This window comes from Notamacropus eugenii, chromosome 4 (genome assembly GCF_028372415.1).
Source record: "Notamacropus eugenii isolate mMacEug1 chromosome 4, mMacEug1.pri_v2, whole genome shotgun sequence".
Lineage (NCBI taxonomy): Eukaryota > Metazoa > Chordata > Mammalia > Diprotodontia > Macropodidae > Notamacropus > Notamacropus eugenii.
Window position 1 is genome coordinate 304,155,649 of NC_092875.1, and position 15,289 is coordinate 304,170,937.

General features: G+C 39.3%; 1 protein-coding gene across 2 annotated transcripts in view; it reads right to left on the reverse strand.

Moving 5' to 3' along the window:
- ZNF704 (zinc finger protein 704) overlaps nt 1-15,289 on the reverse strand; it is a 362,117-nt gene that overhangs the window by 288,393 nt on the left and 58,435 nt on the right. Inside the window, exon 1 of one of the 2 annotated variants that reach the window (XM_072604951.1) lies at nt 5,750-5,866. The exons of the other annotated variant lie outside the window; for it this stretch is intronic. Coding sequence (XP_072461052.1) covers nt 5,750-5,779 — 30 coding nt within the window. The 5' untranslated portion in view covers nt 5,780-5,866. Of the gene's footprint in view, nt 1-5,749; nt 5,867-15,289 lie in introns of those variants that run through there. 2 annotated transcript variants of the gene reach the window in all.

Here is a 15,289-nt window from a genome sequence, read left to right on the forward strand (position 1 = left end):
CACACAACACTGTCTCACACAATCAATGCTAGACTAATTAAAGCAAGTTTTGACTTTAATTACTTGATGATTTAATATTCAACAAGGCATAACTTGGCTTGCCTTGAGGCAAATTTGCCAATTGTACATTTAGAGTGAAAAGTTGTTGCGAAAATCTTTATTAAAAAAGGCTTGGGTTGTGTTTTGAAATTCTTCTAGTAATCCATACTAAAGAAAAAACACAATATTAACATTTTTAAACTTCATGAGAGAATCTGAGTAAAATACTAAAATCGCATAAATTATAATATACAGTTTAACCTACTACTCTAAGAAAACTTATTATATTTGGATGTTTTCTCATCAAATTAAAAGACTGAGTTTGGGGATTAGAAGGGTAAGTGGTATAAATTCAACATAACCTTATTCTAATAAATCTTGAAAAACAGATTTTTTAAATGTATTACAAGAAGGAAGAATATATATTCTACAATTAGCATGACCTCTATTCTTGGAGGAAAAAAAACAAAACAAAACAGAAGATATAATTAAAAGGATGGTTAAAAACATCCAGAAAAGGAACCAGAGATCACAAAGAGACTTCAAGTTTTCATCAAGAAAAGGGCATGACAAATTAGCCTTTTCCTTTTTTGACAGGGCTATTGGAGTGGTAGACAAAGAGAATGCTGTAACTTACGGTTTACCTAGCTTTTAGCAAAGCATTTGACAAATTATCTCATGATTCTCCTTCTGAAAGATGAAAATACGTGCGCTGGGAAATAAAACTGTTAGATTGATTCAGAAGAGGTTTAAAAAAGCCATATTCAAAGAGAAGTCTTAAATGGTTCTATGTCATCTTCAAAGGAAGTTTCCAGTACAATACTGTAAGAATCTATACCTGGACCTGTGCTATTCAACTTTAAAACACAGATAGCATGCTTATCAAATCTGCAAATAGCATAAATTAAAGAAGTGTAGATAACATGATATGTGACAGTCAAAATTCAAAAATATCTGAACCTAACAAGATTAAATTTACTGAGAATACACATAAAACCTATCACATGGGCTCAACATGTCAATTTCACAGATACAAAGCAGAGAAAGAATTTATGTTTATCTATTCAGCATCAAGGCATCTAAGTAGCAAAGTGGACAGAGGACTGTGCCTGGTGTTAGGAAGACCTAAGTTCAAATTTGACCTTAAACATTCACCAGTTGTATGCCCCTGAGCAAGTCACTTAACCTGTCTGCCTCAGTTTTCTCAACTGTAAAAAGAGGATAATAATAGTTCCTACCTTGCAGAGTTGTGAGGATCAAATGAGATAATATTTGTAAAGTACTAATACAATGCCTGGCACAGAGTAGGTGCTATATAAATGCTTACTGCCTTCTCTTCCCTTCTCTCCCCTTTCTTATTCATATGAAAAAGGTCCGATAGCTTAATGGAATGCCTGTCCAATATGTTAGTAACATTAAATGGCTTCCAATAAAACAAATAAGAATTCATCTAATTAATAGAATCTTATATCTGGCACTAGTAAGGTGATGGTCTTACTATACCATGCTCTGGTAACTAACACTACATCTGGAATTCTGTATGTAATTCAAGGAACAAATCTTAGGAATGACATTAGGAATGATTACCCTATTAGCTAGATATTGTCTAAAGACAGGCAACTAAGACAATGAGGGGTGTGTCAAGATCACGCCAGGTAAAGATTATCTGAAGAAACTCGGTATGTTTAGACTGCAGAAGATAACAACTGGTGGTGTTGGAATGTGATGGCTATCATTCAGTATTTGGAAGGCTGTAACTATGAAAGAGATTAAATTTCTTCTGCTTGGCTCCAGAGAGTAGAACTAAGAATAATGGGTAGAAGAATCAAAGAAGCAACTTTAGCCTTGATGTATGAGGAAAAATTTGGTATCCCAAAGGGAAATGGAACACTTCACTCAGGAGGTAGTCAGTTCTTTCCCAGTAGAGGTCTACAAGTTAAGGTTGAATGATCACTTGGAATGGAAACTACAGATGGCATTGAAGGTCTCTTCCAGAATTCTAAGATTCTACGGATGTTAGTTATGGTCTTAACTAAAAGACTGAAAAACTGAGGAATGTTTTATTTTCTGATTATTAAGAATTCAAAATTTACTGTTCATTGTCCTCAGTGCCTAATATCCTAGAGAAATACTTTTGTAAGCACATCAAGTTTTCATGAACTTTGTTCATGATTACAGACAATTAGTTGCCAGATTCATTTTTTGATAGCTTTTTTAAAAAACCATTTTAATTTTTATTTAACAATGATTGGCAGGTGGGATTAAAAATCAAGCTGAAAACTAACAAGTTCATATTTTAGTTCAAATTATGTGCTAAATTCACAGATCACAAATAAGTAATCTCTCAATTGCACAGATGACTATAAAAATCTGCTAAAACATTCAGCTTCACTGAATCCAAGAAAATAGCTGCAAATATTGAAGTATTTATGTGCATAAATTTAATTTTTTAATGATTTTTTAAAAAAAACATTATATGTAATGGAATACATATTATCTAGTAGAGAAACATTATTTCTTCCAATGGAAGCACTTTTTATGGCTGCAAAGACATAAAAAGGGGGAACTGGCTAATACATAGGATTATATTGTCAAAGAAAGGCTTTAAAATTGAAAGATGAGAAAGGTTAAGAAATGTTTGATATGGGAAGTATGCAGAAATATAAGAACTGACAGTAAAAGATTTTCCAAGTGATAAAAAAAAGTGCAAAACCAACTTTCTGCAACTTACTTATTACCTGCATAAAGTCATAGAAGTCACAACTTTGCTGAACCGCAATTTCCTCATCTGTAAAATGAAGGGGGCTAGACTAGATCGATCAATCAATGAGCACTTTTGAAGTACTCCCTATGGGATGTGCTCAGTATTCAGAGACAAAAAGTAAAATGATTCTGTCCCTCAAGTACAGAGGTTTTCTTCTATCAGGGGAGATGGCACACACATACATACACAAACACACACACACACACACACACACACTAGCACACACATGCACATTCAGATGTGCACACATACACGCACATTCATGCCAACGGACTTATATACAATGAATACGCAAGATAATTTCACCAGCTAGAAGGAAAAGAAAGACAAGAATTCCAAGAGGTGGCCTTCAAAAGGGAAAATAATACCACAGGAAAGGGGACCAGCCAATGCAAAGACAATGTGCGTAAGAACGGCAAGAACTGCAGTATGGCCCAAACCTAGATACTGTAGAAGGGAGCAAATGTGTTAAGACTGAAAAGTAGGAAATGTCCTGGTTGTAAAACATTTTCAATTTCAAACAGGAGAGTTTATAATTGATCAGGTGGCACAGGAGTGCTGGGCTTGGTGTCAGGAAGACCTGAGTCCAAACGCTACTTCAGATATTCACTAGCTGTGTGACTTTAGCCAAGTCACGCTCAGCCTCAGTTTACTTATCTGTAAAATAAGGATAATAATAATAGCACCTACTTCCCAGGGTTGTTGTGAGGATCAAATGAGACAATATTTGCAAAGTGCTCAGCACGGTACCTGGTAAACAGCAGCTGCAGTGGTTATTTCCTTTTTCCTTCCCTGATCCTAGAGTCAAAAGGTAGCCATTAGAGTCTGGGGGAGAGGGAAAGAGGTAAGAAATTCATTTTATTTAGTAAAGTCAAGGATTAGAGGGGGGAGACCTGAGAAGGAAAGTCAGTTAGGACAATTAGACTGAAAAAAAGGTGATAAAGACCTAAAGTAGAGTGGTAGCTTTGTGAGCACAAAGAAATAGGTGGATACATCAAATAAAGTGGAGGCAAAATCAGCAAGACTTGGCATCTGACTGGGTAAGTGGGGAAAGGGAGAAATGAGAAGTTGAAGACAACATTAAGTTTCTGAATCTGGGCAAATGGAAAGACAACAGGACTTGTTGTCCATCCTTCATTCTTCAAGGGGGCCAATGACATGGGGGGGTGTCTTGACTTGCAAGTGAATTGCATTTAAGTGATACAAAGCTGTGCAAAGTCATCAGTTTCACTGTCTTTTCCAGAGTCATGGAGTCAATGGCAAGAGACAGGTCAGCACAACTTGTCATAGCCCCAGATGCAGCGGGTGACCTTGGTCTTTTTAAGCTAAGGTCTTTCCTAGGTCTTAACTTGTCTGAGGAACAACCTTTCAGTGATCAAAAGCTAGATAAGAATTGAGGCAAAAGATGGCCTAGTTTGCCTTGATAAAGGGATCAATCTGGCCAACAGAAACAATCGCTATTTCCACTTACTCTGAGCCATCAAAACCACAACAATGAGCAAGTGAAACTTGGGCTGGGACCTACTATTGGCCAGTCAGTGAAAGCCAGAGTGATTTGGGTTTAAAGGCATAGTCAAGCAGCTCCATTTGAATCACAATGGGCTTTAACAAAGATTAGTTTTTCAGAGACATATTTCAAGAATTTATGAGGACCCTTGACTGTAATAGGAAAACTGAGAAGAAGTGCAGGTTTAAGAGAAAAGATAATAGGTTCTGTTCTGAACCTATTGAGTTGAAAAATGCCTACAGGACGTTCAGTTAGAAATATCTAATAGGCAAGAGACTGGAGTTCCAGTGAGATTAACCTAACTCACTAATGAAGGAAGGAGATAAAAAAAATTCCAGGACCAGAGCAGGCCTAGAATCACAGAATGGCAGAATCTAACAGCTGGAAGCAGCTAAAAAGTAGTCAACTAGCTTTAGTCTCAACAGCTCCCTGTGAGAGGGAATCCACTAGCAGTGGAAGCAACATGGGATGGCTTCTGGAGTCAGAAGACCTGGATTCTATTCCAGCTTCTGATGCTTGTTGCTGGTGTTACCTTGGGTAAGTCTCTCGATCCCCCCAGACCTCTGTTTCCTCAAATGTAAAATGAGGTGACTGGACTAAACAAAGCAAAATGCAGTCCATCTAGTAAGCTATGGAGAAATGTTCTCAGTCAAGTGGGGAAGACAGAGGAAAATGGATTCCTGAGTGACCAGAAAGAGAAAACCAACAAGTGGAAATGTGGGAGAGGTTTAAATAGTCTTATGAAACTGGGGTCTGCTCAAAGAGAAAAGCATAATAAGACAAGAAGGAAGAAAAGATATAGTATGTCTATTGGTAGAACATCAAATCAGACTTGGGGACACCAGGTTAGGAGGGTATTTTACTCAGAAGAGAGATGCCTTAGGGGCATGTGTATACATTGTTGGTTGGTTGGCTGTTGCCCTTCCTCTTCGAAGAGGACCAAAATCACGAGAAAGTGAAATTCAGTGTGTCCACCTGTGGCTGATCAGACCAGCTTGGAATGCTCTACCACAGGTTGAGTACATATAGTCTGAGTGAATATTTGGGATGGACATCCCAAATTTGGTCATCCTGCATTCACTTTGTGCTGTCTCAATTCTGCTTTGCTCAAAGAGCATAGCACCTTTCTCATGCTGAGCGGTCCTGTGCCAGTGTCTCCCATGTACAAGATACAATAATATTTTTATTAACGAGACTTATCAGAATGTGAGCTTCACTGGCACAGGCTTTGAGAACTCAATATCATCTCCATGTAATTATGAGGCATTGAGGTACAACTTTCTTCAAACATGCCCAAATCTTCCTAATCTTAAAACAAAAATAAAAACAAAAATCTTCACTGGACCCTATCATCACTCCAAACTATCATCCTGAATCTATTCTCTCTTTCTCACATCATAACTCCTAGGAAAAGCTATCTACAGTAGTCTCCTAAATACCAAATCCAATATTCTCTTCTTAGTCTTCATTCTTCACTGCTTTGCTGCAGTTGACATTGCAGACCACTCTCTGTTTCTGGATATTCTCTCTTCTCTGGGCTTCTGCAACACTTCTGGTGTTCCTACCTGTCTGAATATTCCTTCTCAGTTACCTCTGTTGGCTCATAATCCGTGATAGCATGACCTCTAATCATAGTTTTCCAAAGCTCTATTCTGGGCCTTCTTTTTTCTCAACATTCTTTCTGTCTTAGTGACCTCACCAACTTCCATGGATTTAAGCATCACTTCTATATAGATAATAATAATAATAATAACAGCTAATATTTATATAAGTGCTTTAAGTTAGGGAAGCAGTTTGCAAGTATTTTGTTGTATCTTTACATTACCCCTGACAGGTAGATACTATAATTATCTCCATTTTATAGAGGCAAATAGAAGTTACATGACATGCACAGGTTCACAGAGCTATTAAGTGTATTATGCCAGATTTAAACTCTAGTTACCGAGTCCAGGTCCATGACTCTGTTCACTGAGCTATCCAATGACTCATAAATCTGTAAATCTAGGACCAGTTTTGTATAGCCTGAGCTTCGGTCCCACCTAACCTATCAACTATTGTATATTGTGAACTGGTTGTCCCAAAGATATTACAAACATGCTATGTGTCCAAATCTGAACTCATGACCTTTTCCGCTAAACACAGCCTCCTTCCCAATTTCCCTGTTTCTGCTGAAGTCATAGTCACCTTCCCATAGGTTCATAATTTCCACATTATCCTCAACTCCTCACTCTCCCTCCATGCATCCAACCAATTGCCAAATCCTGCCATTTCTTCCTCTAGAATAGTTCCAACATCCAGCTCCTATTCTCTGCTCTCACAATTACCAACTTCACCACCTCACTCCTAGGTTAGTACAAGGGTCTCTTAACTACTCTCCCTGTCATATCTCTCCTCACTCCAAACTTTACATATTCATACAGCTGCCAAAATGTTTTTAATTTAAGCACAGATCTGACCATGTTACTCCTCTACTCAATTTCCAAGCAATTACTATGTGCCAGATGTGCTAATTTGGGAGGAAAAGGAAGAGAAAGAGAAGGAAAAAGAAAAAGAACGAGGAAGAAGAGAAAAAGGAGAAGGAGGAGGAGGAGACAAGGAGGAGACAAGGAGGAGAAGAAGAAGAAAGAAGAATGAGAAAAAGAAGAAGATGACCATCCCTACCCTCAAGAAACACATTCTAGATGGGAACTGAGGGGTAGGCAGGACAGAGCAGGAGAAGAAAAAACTGCAGTTTAAACTCAGATTCAAAAATAACAAGGGTTATACAATGTGGAGGTGAGGAAGTGAACTTTCCAAGTATGAAGTACAACTTGCCTAAAGACAAAGACATACAGATGTGAGATACAGTGCCATTTGTGAGTGACAGCAAATAGGCAAGGGTGGCTTGACCTTGTTGGGGGGAGCAGAATAATATATATGAAGACTACAAGGACAGGAAGAGGTCAAGTGAGAAGAGCTTCAACTGCCTAACAATGGAGATTGTATTAGTTTTCAAAGCCCTTCAAAATCTGGCCCTGACCTATCTTCTCAGCCTCATTGTACATCATTCCCCTTTGCATGCTCTTTGGCCAAGCAAAAGTTTCCTGCTGCGGCCAGCGCAGTCGGGCAGGTCCAGGGCGGTTATGGGGCTCCCAGAGTGAGGATGAAAGACAGGCGGGACACAGCAGTCTGAACAAGCTGAGTTTATTCTAGACATACTGAGCCAACAAATCAGGGGGTCGGGGTGCTTATATAGTAAAAACCATAGGGGCAGCCACCAAGGCATGAGAACAGAAAAGACTGTGATTAGCAGCAAGGTGGGCTTCAGGGCCTCTTATCCTGGAATATTATCCTGTATAGCAGGGGCCTTGATTCCTGGACCTTCAACACCCGAATTCAAGGACCTGCACCAGAGAACAATGTCCCACTTAACTTCTCAAGTCAGCTATTATACTCCCTTGGAGGAAGGGCACTCTTGATCAGGGGCTCTTTCAAACTCCTCAAGGTTCTCTACACTTGCCTATTCTTTCTTTCTGTTCCTTGCACCCATATCTCCATATCCCATCTTCTACCCTTTGCACTGACTTTCCCATGCATGGAATGCATTCCCTCCTCATCTCTCCCTCACAGAGTCCTACTCTTCATTCAAGATGCAGATCAAGGGGGAGCGGAGCCAAGATGGCGGAGCAGAAAGACACACATACACATAGCTCCGAACCCACAACCCACAGAACTGCTAGAGGGGACCAACTCACGGTGAATTCTGCACCCAGAGGCCACGGAATATTGGAGCGAGGGAGATTTCTGTTCCGGAGAGACCTGCAAACCTCTCACGGGGGGTCCTTCGCGCTGCAGACTGGGCGCCGGGACTGGGAGCAGAGGGCAGCCCTGCCGCGGCCGTGGCACCGAGAGGTACAGATCCGAGCAGGCTTCAGGGACGGGATCTCCAGCGGCGACACAAGCCCCTCCACCCACAGGTGACGGGGTCGGTGAGAGAGTCTCTTTGGCGGGTCGAGAGGGGAGTGGGGTGCCCCCATGGCTCGGGCCCCCCCGGGAGATAGAAACTGAGAGGCGGCTCCAGACAGGGGCTCCCCAAGTGGGCGGGAGCCTGGATCCATTGTGGAAGGTCTGTACATAAACCCCCTGAGGGAACTGAGCCTGAGAGGCAGCCCTGCCCCGACCTCAGCACCTGAACTTAATCTCACACTGAATAGCAGCCCTGCCCCCTCCAAAAGCCCTGAGGCTGGAAGCAGCATTTGAATCTCAGACCTCAAACGCTGGCTGGGAGGATCAGGAGGCGAGGTGGGTGTGAGGAGAATATTCAGAGGTCAAGCCACTGGCTGGGGAGAATGCCCAGAAAAGGGAAAAGAAAAAAAACTATTGAAGGCTACTTTCTTGGAGAACAGACATTTCCTCCCTTCCTTTCTGATGAGGAAGAACAATGCTTACCATCAGGCAAAGACACAGAAATCAAGGATTCTGTGTCCCAGCCCACCCAATGGGCTCAGGCCATGGAAGAGCTCAAAAAGAATTTTGAAAATCAAGTTAGAGAGGTGGAGGAAAAAATGGGAAGAGAAATGAGAGGGATGAAAGAGAAGCATGAAAAGCAGATCAGCTCCCTGCTAAAGGAGACCCAAAAAAATGTTGAAGAAATTAACACCTTGAAAATTAGCCTAACTCAATTGGCAAAAGAGGTTCAAAAAGCCAATGAGGAGAAGAATGCTTTCAAAAGCAGAATTAGCCAAATGGAAAAGGAGATTCAAAAGCTCACTGAAGAAAATAGTTCTTTCAAAACTAGAATGGCACAGATGGACGCTAAGGACTTTGTGAGAAAGACAGATATCACAGAACATAGTGAGAAGATTGGAAAAATGGAAGATAATGTGAAATATCTTATTGGAAAAACAACTAACCTGGAAAATAGATTCAGGAGAGACAATGTAAAAATTCTGGGACTACCTGAAAACATGATCAAAAGAAGAGCCTAGACATCATCTTCCCTGAAATTATCAAGGAAAACTGCCCTGAGATTCTAGAACCAGAGGGCAAAATAAATATTCAAGGAATCCACAGAACACTATCTGAAAGAGATCCAAAAAGAGAAACTCCTAGGAACATTGTGGCCAAATTCCAGAATTCCCAGGTGAAAGAGAAAATATTGCAAGCAGCTAGAAAGAAACAATTCAAGTATTGTGGAAATACAATCAGGATAACACAAGATCTAGCACCCTCTACATTAAGGGATCGAAGGGAATGGAATAGGATATTCCAGAGGTCAAAGGAACTAGGACTAAGGCCAAGAATCACCTACCCAGCAAAACTGAGTATAATACTTCAGGAGAAAAAATGGTCTTTCAATGAAATAGAGGATTTTCAAATTTTCTTGATGAAAAGACCAGAGCTGAAAAGAAAATTTGACTTTCAAACACAAGAATGAAGAGAACCATGAAAAGGTGAACAGCAAAGAGAAGTCATAAGGGACTTACTAAAGTTGAACTGTTTACATTCCTACATGGAAAGACAATATTTGTAACTCTTGAGACATTTCAGTATCTGGGTACTGGGTGGGAGTACACACACACACACACACACACACACACACACACATGCACACATGCACACATACATAGAGACAGAGTGCACAGAGTGAATTGAAGAGGATGGGATCATATCTTAAAAAAAAAAGTGAAATCAAGCAGTGAGAGAGAAATATTGGGAGGAGAAAGGGAGAAATTGAATGGGGCAAATTATCTCTCATAAAAGAGGCAAGCAAAAGACTTATTAGTGGAGGGATAAAGAGGGGAGGTGAGAGAAAAACATGAGGTCTACTCTCATCACATTCCACTAAAGGAAAGAATAAAATGCACACTCATTTTGATAGGAAAACCTATCTCACAATACAGGAGAGTGGGGGACAAGGGCACAAGCAGGGTGGGGGGGGGGGGAGGATAAAGGGAAGGGCATGGGGAGGAGAATGCAATCCGAGGTCAACACTCATGGGGAGGGAAAGGATCATAAAAGAACAGAAGTAATGGGGGACAGGATAGGATGGAGGGAAATATAGTTAGTCCTATACAACACAACTAGTATGGAAATCATTTGCAAAACTACACAGATTTGGCCTATATTGAATTGCTTGTCTTCCAAAGGGAAGGGGTGGAGAAGGAGGGAGCTAAAGAAGTTGGAACTCAAAGTGTTAGGATCAACTGTAATATTCTTACCACTAGGAAATAAGAAATACAGGTTAAGGGGTAAAGAAAGCTATCTGGCCCTACAGGACAAAAGAGAAGACGGAGACAAGGGCAGAGAGGGAGGATAGAAGAGAGAGCAGATTGGTCACAGGGGCAATTAGAATGCTTGGGTTTGGGGGGGAGGGGATAAAAGGGGAGAAAATTTGTAACCCAAAATTTTGTGAAAATAAATGTTAAAAGTTAAATTTAAAAAAAAAAGATGCAGATCAAGTGCCACCTTCCACATAAAGCTTTTCCTGGTCCCCAAAATACTCATGTCCTCCTTCCCTGACTTGCTTGTATTTATCTGGAGGAGAGGGGGTTCTGTGCTAATTTTTTGCACATACACATTGTCTTTCCTGACATAAAGGTAAGGATTGTTTCATCTTTGTATCTGTTTCCCTAATGCCTAGCATAGTGCTTTACACATGATAGGTACTTATCAAATGCTTGATTAATTTATTGATATTTTTTTAAGAAGGGAAAAAGAAAAATCCAAAAAGGCTCCAAATATCCAGTAATCTGTCACTGAAAGACTAGCCTAACTTTAGAACAACTCATCACCAAACAGAGTTCATTACCAGATGATGATTTTTTTGGCCACCAGTAACTCATGAAATCATATACTAAGGAATGCAGGGGCCACCCACGCTGATGAAATTTGTGATGTGTTGTTATTATCACCACCTTCCAATACAATACAATATTTCATTTGATTTTCAAAGGAACTTTAGTAGGTTCAATAGGGACTATAGTTATTACGATCATTTCCATTTTGCCATTGAGTATAGCTCAGAGAGGTTAAACTACAGAATTATGAGCCAGACTTGAATCTAGAATCTAGGTCTTCCAGTCTATGAAACTTTTTTCACTATACTTGGTCCAGGGAAATCAGATCACTTATTAAGGATTGTATTTACAAAGAATCTGTTGGCCAAAGATAAAGTCCATGTTCCCTATCTCAAGGTTAGCCATATGTAGACAACTGCTGTATAAATTACGAATAATACATTATAAAAATTAATAAATTTTGTTATAATATAAATTACAAAATTAAATCTTAGAATTTAGGATGTACCTTAGTCATTTTGTCCACCTATTACTTAAAATATGAATCCTCTCCATAATATCCTGACAATATTTCATCCAAGTCTTCACTTGAACAACTCCAGTGAAAGGAAACCTGCTGCCTCACAAGTCAGTCCTTTCTGTTTTTTTGAGAGATTTCAGTGTTAGTTCTATCTTACACTAAGCTGTAATCTGCCTTTTTAGAACTTCCATCCATTGGTTCTGCTTTCTGGAGCTATGAAGAGTAAGTCTAATCCCTCTTTCACATGACAGTCTAACAAATATTTGAGGACAGCAATCATGTCTTCCCTTGCCCAAGATAAATGCCTTCAGTTCCATCAACTTAACCCTCATGTGACAAAGTTCCAATTCACCTCATCATCTTAATAGCTGCCCTCCTCCAGTTTCTCAGTGACCTTACTAATGTATATTCCTCAAAACTGAATGAAAAACCCTTGATCTGGTATGAATAGCACAGAATACGCCTGGTCAATCATCTTCATTCTAGACATAATTAACGTAGCTTAAAATCACTTTGGCCCATTGAGCAACAAAATCACATTGCTGACAAAATAAAGATTGAAATCAACCAAACTTCCCAGCTATTTTCCATATGGTTTGCTGTCTAGCTAAGTCTACTCCCATGACTGTGTCATGCAGAGATTTTTTAGAACCTATGTGCACAATTACATTTTATCTTGTTAAATTTGATCTCTCATTCTATCCTATCTGAATGTCTGAAAAACCTCATTCTGTCATATAACATTTTAGTGTCTGTCCCAGCTTTGTGTCGTTTAACAAAACTGATAGGCATCCCTCAATTTCTTCATTCAAGCCATCAACTAAACTGTTGAGCAGAAGAAACAGCAAAGATGCGACCTGACACACACCATTAGATAGTGATTTGAGGCAAGGGATGGGGAAGTATATTTCAAGTATATTTCCCACTGGTCAGATAAAGAGCCTGAAATTCTCAAAATCATTCTTTCTAATCACAAACTGTGAGGTTTCATACCATTCCTTGGGGAGATATAAATATTTCTAGAATGATATCTAATAATTTAATGTTATTTCACTATAAATTTGTTTGTGGAAATAACTTCCACTGTAACTAGCAGCTAACAGCAATGCCTTATAGGAATTAGATACAAGAGAATAGGTTTTAATAAAGGGGAACATAACAATAGTTCAATAACATGGAATAAGTATGCCAGACTGAGGAGTGGAGAAATCTTGGGCAGCTGAGGGCATCTAGTATGTAAAAGACAATGTGATCAGTGCTGATACAAAGACAAAAGCAAATTACTGTCTCTGCTCCTATGGAGTTTGTATTTTACTGAGGGAATACAACATGTAAACATACACATGTAAGTATAGTGAGAGGCTATTCAATTCGGGGAAGGGAACAAAATCAGGAAAGGTCACATGTTGTAGCTCTCACCTGAGCCATACTCTGAAGCAAGTCAGAGATTCTTAGAGATTCTGCAGAGGAGTGAATGCATTCTAGATATGGAGGAATGCCTATCCAAAAGCCTGGTGAGGGAGATATAAAAATCATCTACCAAAACAGTTACTAGGCCAGTTTGACAGCAATGAAGAACATGTGGACACTAATATAAAATGTTAGGTAAGGGAAGTAATGTAAGATAAAAATTAGGAAGGAGAACAACTGTAGAGATCTGATTCAATTCAACAGTTTTATTGATGCCTTGAATGACACAAAGATTGAAGGATGCCCAAATGACACAAAGCTGGGACAGACAACTAACGCATTATATGAGAGAATTAGATTTTCAAGAGAATCAGACAGTATAGAATGATAAATCAAATCTAACAAGATTATATTTTATCTTATATTTATATTTTATCTTTTAATTTAGAACATAGGTTCTAAAAATCATCTGTATAATACAGCCATGGGCATAGATTTAGATAGACAGCAAACCATATCAAAAATAGCTGGGGATTTTGGTGGATTTCAATCTTTAATTTATCAAATACCTGACTGAAGGTTTTATATTTTATACTAACATTAATATAGAGTCACTTAAGAGTTTTGAGTAGGATAACAGCATGGTCAGATCTATGTTTTGGGAATATAAATTTGACAAATTTGCAGGATAGACGAGATGGGAGACATTGCAATGATCCAGGTAAGAAGTGATGAGGCCATGAACTACAGCAGAGGTGTTGTAAGGGGACAAATGGGAAAGATGTTGTATAGGTTAGAGACATAAAAGCAAATTTCATCTAATTCAGAATTTTTGTTTAGGGTCAACATTATTTGATCCCAAACTTACTTCTGCTCCAATCTAGGACTTTCCCACTTCTAAAGTCTAATCCAACTTTTTAGGGAAGTTTGATAACAAGAGGACAAGAGAAGAATAGGGGTATAATTAGGGCTGCACTCACTATGCCACCAAATTTGGAAAGCTCAACAGTGGCCACTGGATTGGAAATGATCAGTTTGCATCCCAATCCTAAAGAAGGACAATGCTAAGGGATGTTCAAATTACTGAACAATTGTGCTCATTCACATGCCACTAAGGTTATGCTCAAGATTCTGAAAGCTAGGCTTCAGCAATATATGAAACAAGAATTACAAGAAGAGTAGGCTGGTTTCCAAAGAAGCAGAGAAACTAGAGACCAAATTGCCAACATTCACTGGATTATGGAGGGAGTGCCAGGAAAAACCTCTACTTCTGCTTCACTGACTACACTAAAGCCTTTCTGTGGGTCACAACAATATGTGGCAAGTCCTCAAAGAGACAGAAGCACCAGATCATCTTACTTGTCTCCTAAGAAATCTGTATAAGGGTCAAGAAGAAGTAGAACCAAACATGGAACAACTAATCAGTAAACCAATCAGTTTGGGAAAAGGAGTACAAGACTGGCTACTGTCACCTTATTTATAGAACTTTTATGAAGAGTACATCATGCAAAATGCCAGGCTGGATGAATCAAAAGCCAGAACTAAGGCTGACAAGAAAAATATCAACAACTCCCAAAGCGGACAATGTCACTCTGATAGCAGAAAGTGAAGAAGAATTAAGAAGTCTCTTGATGAGCGTGGAAGGAGGAAGAGTATAAAAACTGGCTTGAAGCTCAAGATTAAAAAAAAACAACCTAAAATCAATGCAACTGGTCCCATCATTTCCTAGCAAATAGAGAAGAAATGGAAGCAGTGTCAGACTTTGTATTCTTGGGCACAAAGATCACTGCAGATGGAAACTGCAACCATGAAATTAAAAGATGCTTGCTCCATGGAAGGAAAGCTATGGTGAATCTGGACAGCATACTAAAAAGGGGAGTCATCGCCTTCCTAACAAATGTTCATATAACCAAAGCTACAGTTTTTCCAATAGCAATGTATGGCTATGAGAGCTGGACTACAAAGAAAGCAGAATAGTATTGCAAAATAGACCCTTTCAAATTGTGCTGGTAGAGAAGACTTTTGAGAGTCCCTTGGACAGCAAGGAGATCCAATCAATCAATACTTAAAAAAAATAATTCAGACTATTCACTGGAAGGTCAAATACTGAAGCTGAAGCTGAAGCTTAAATACTTTGGCCACAAAATGAGAAAATGGGACACATTAGAAAAGAATTATTGAAGACAAATGGAGAAGGGGACTGTAAAGGATGAAATGGATAGAACATGGAAGCAACAAACATAAGCCTGGATGGACTTTGGGAGATAGTG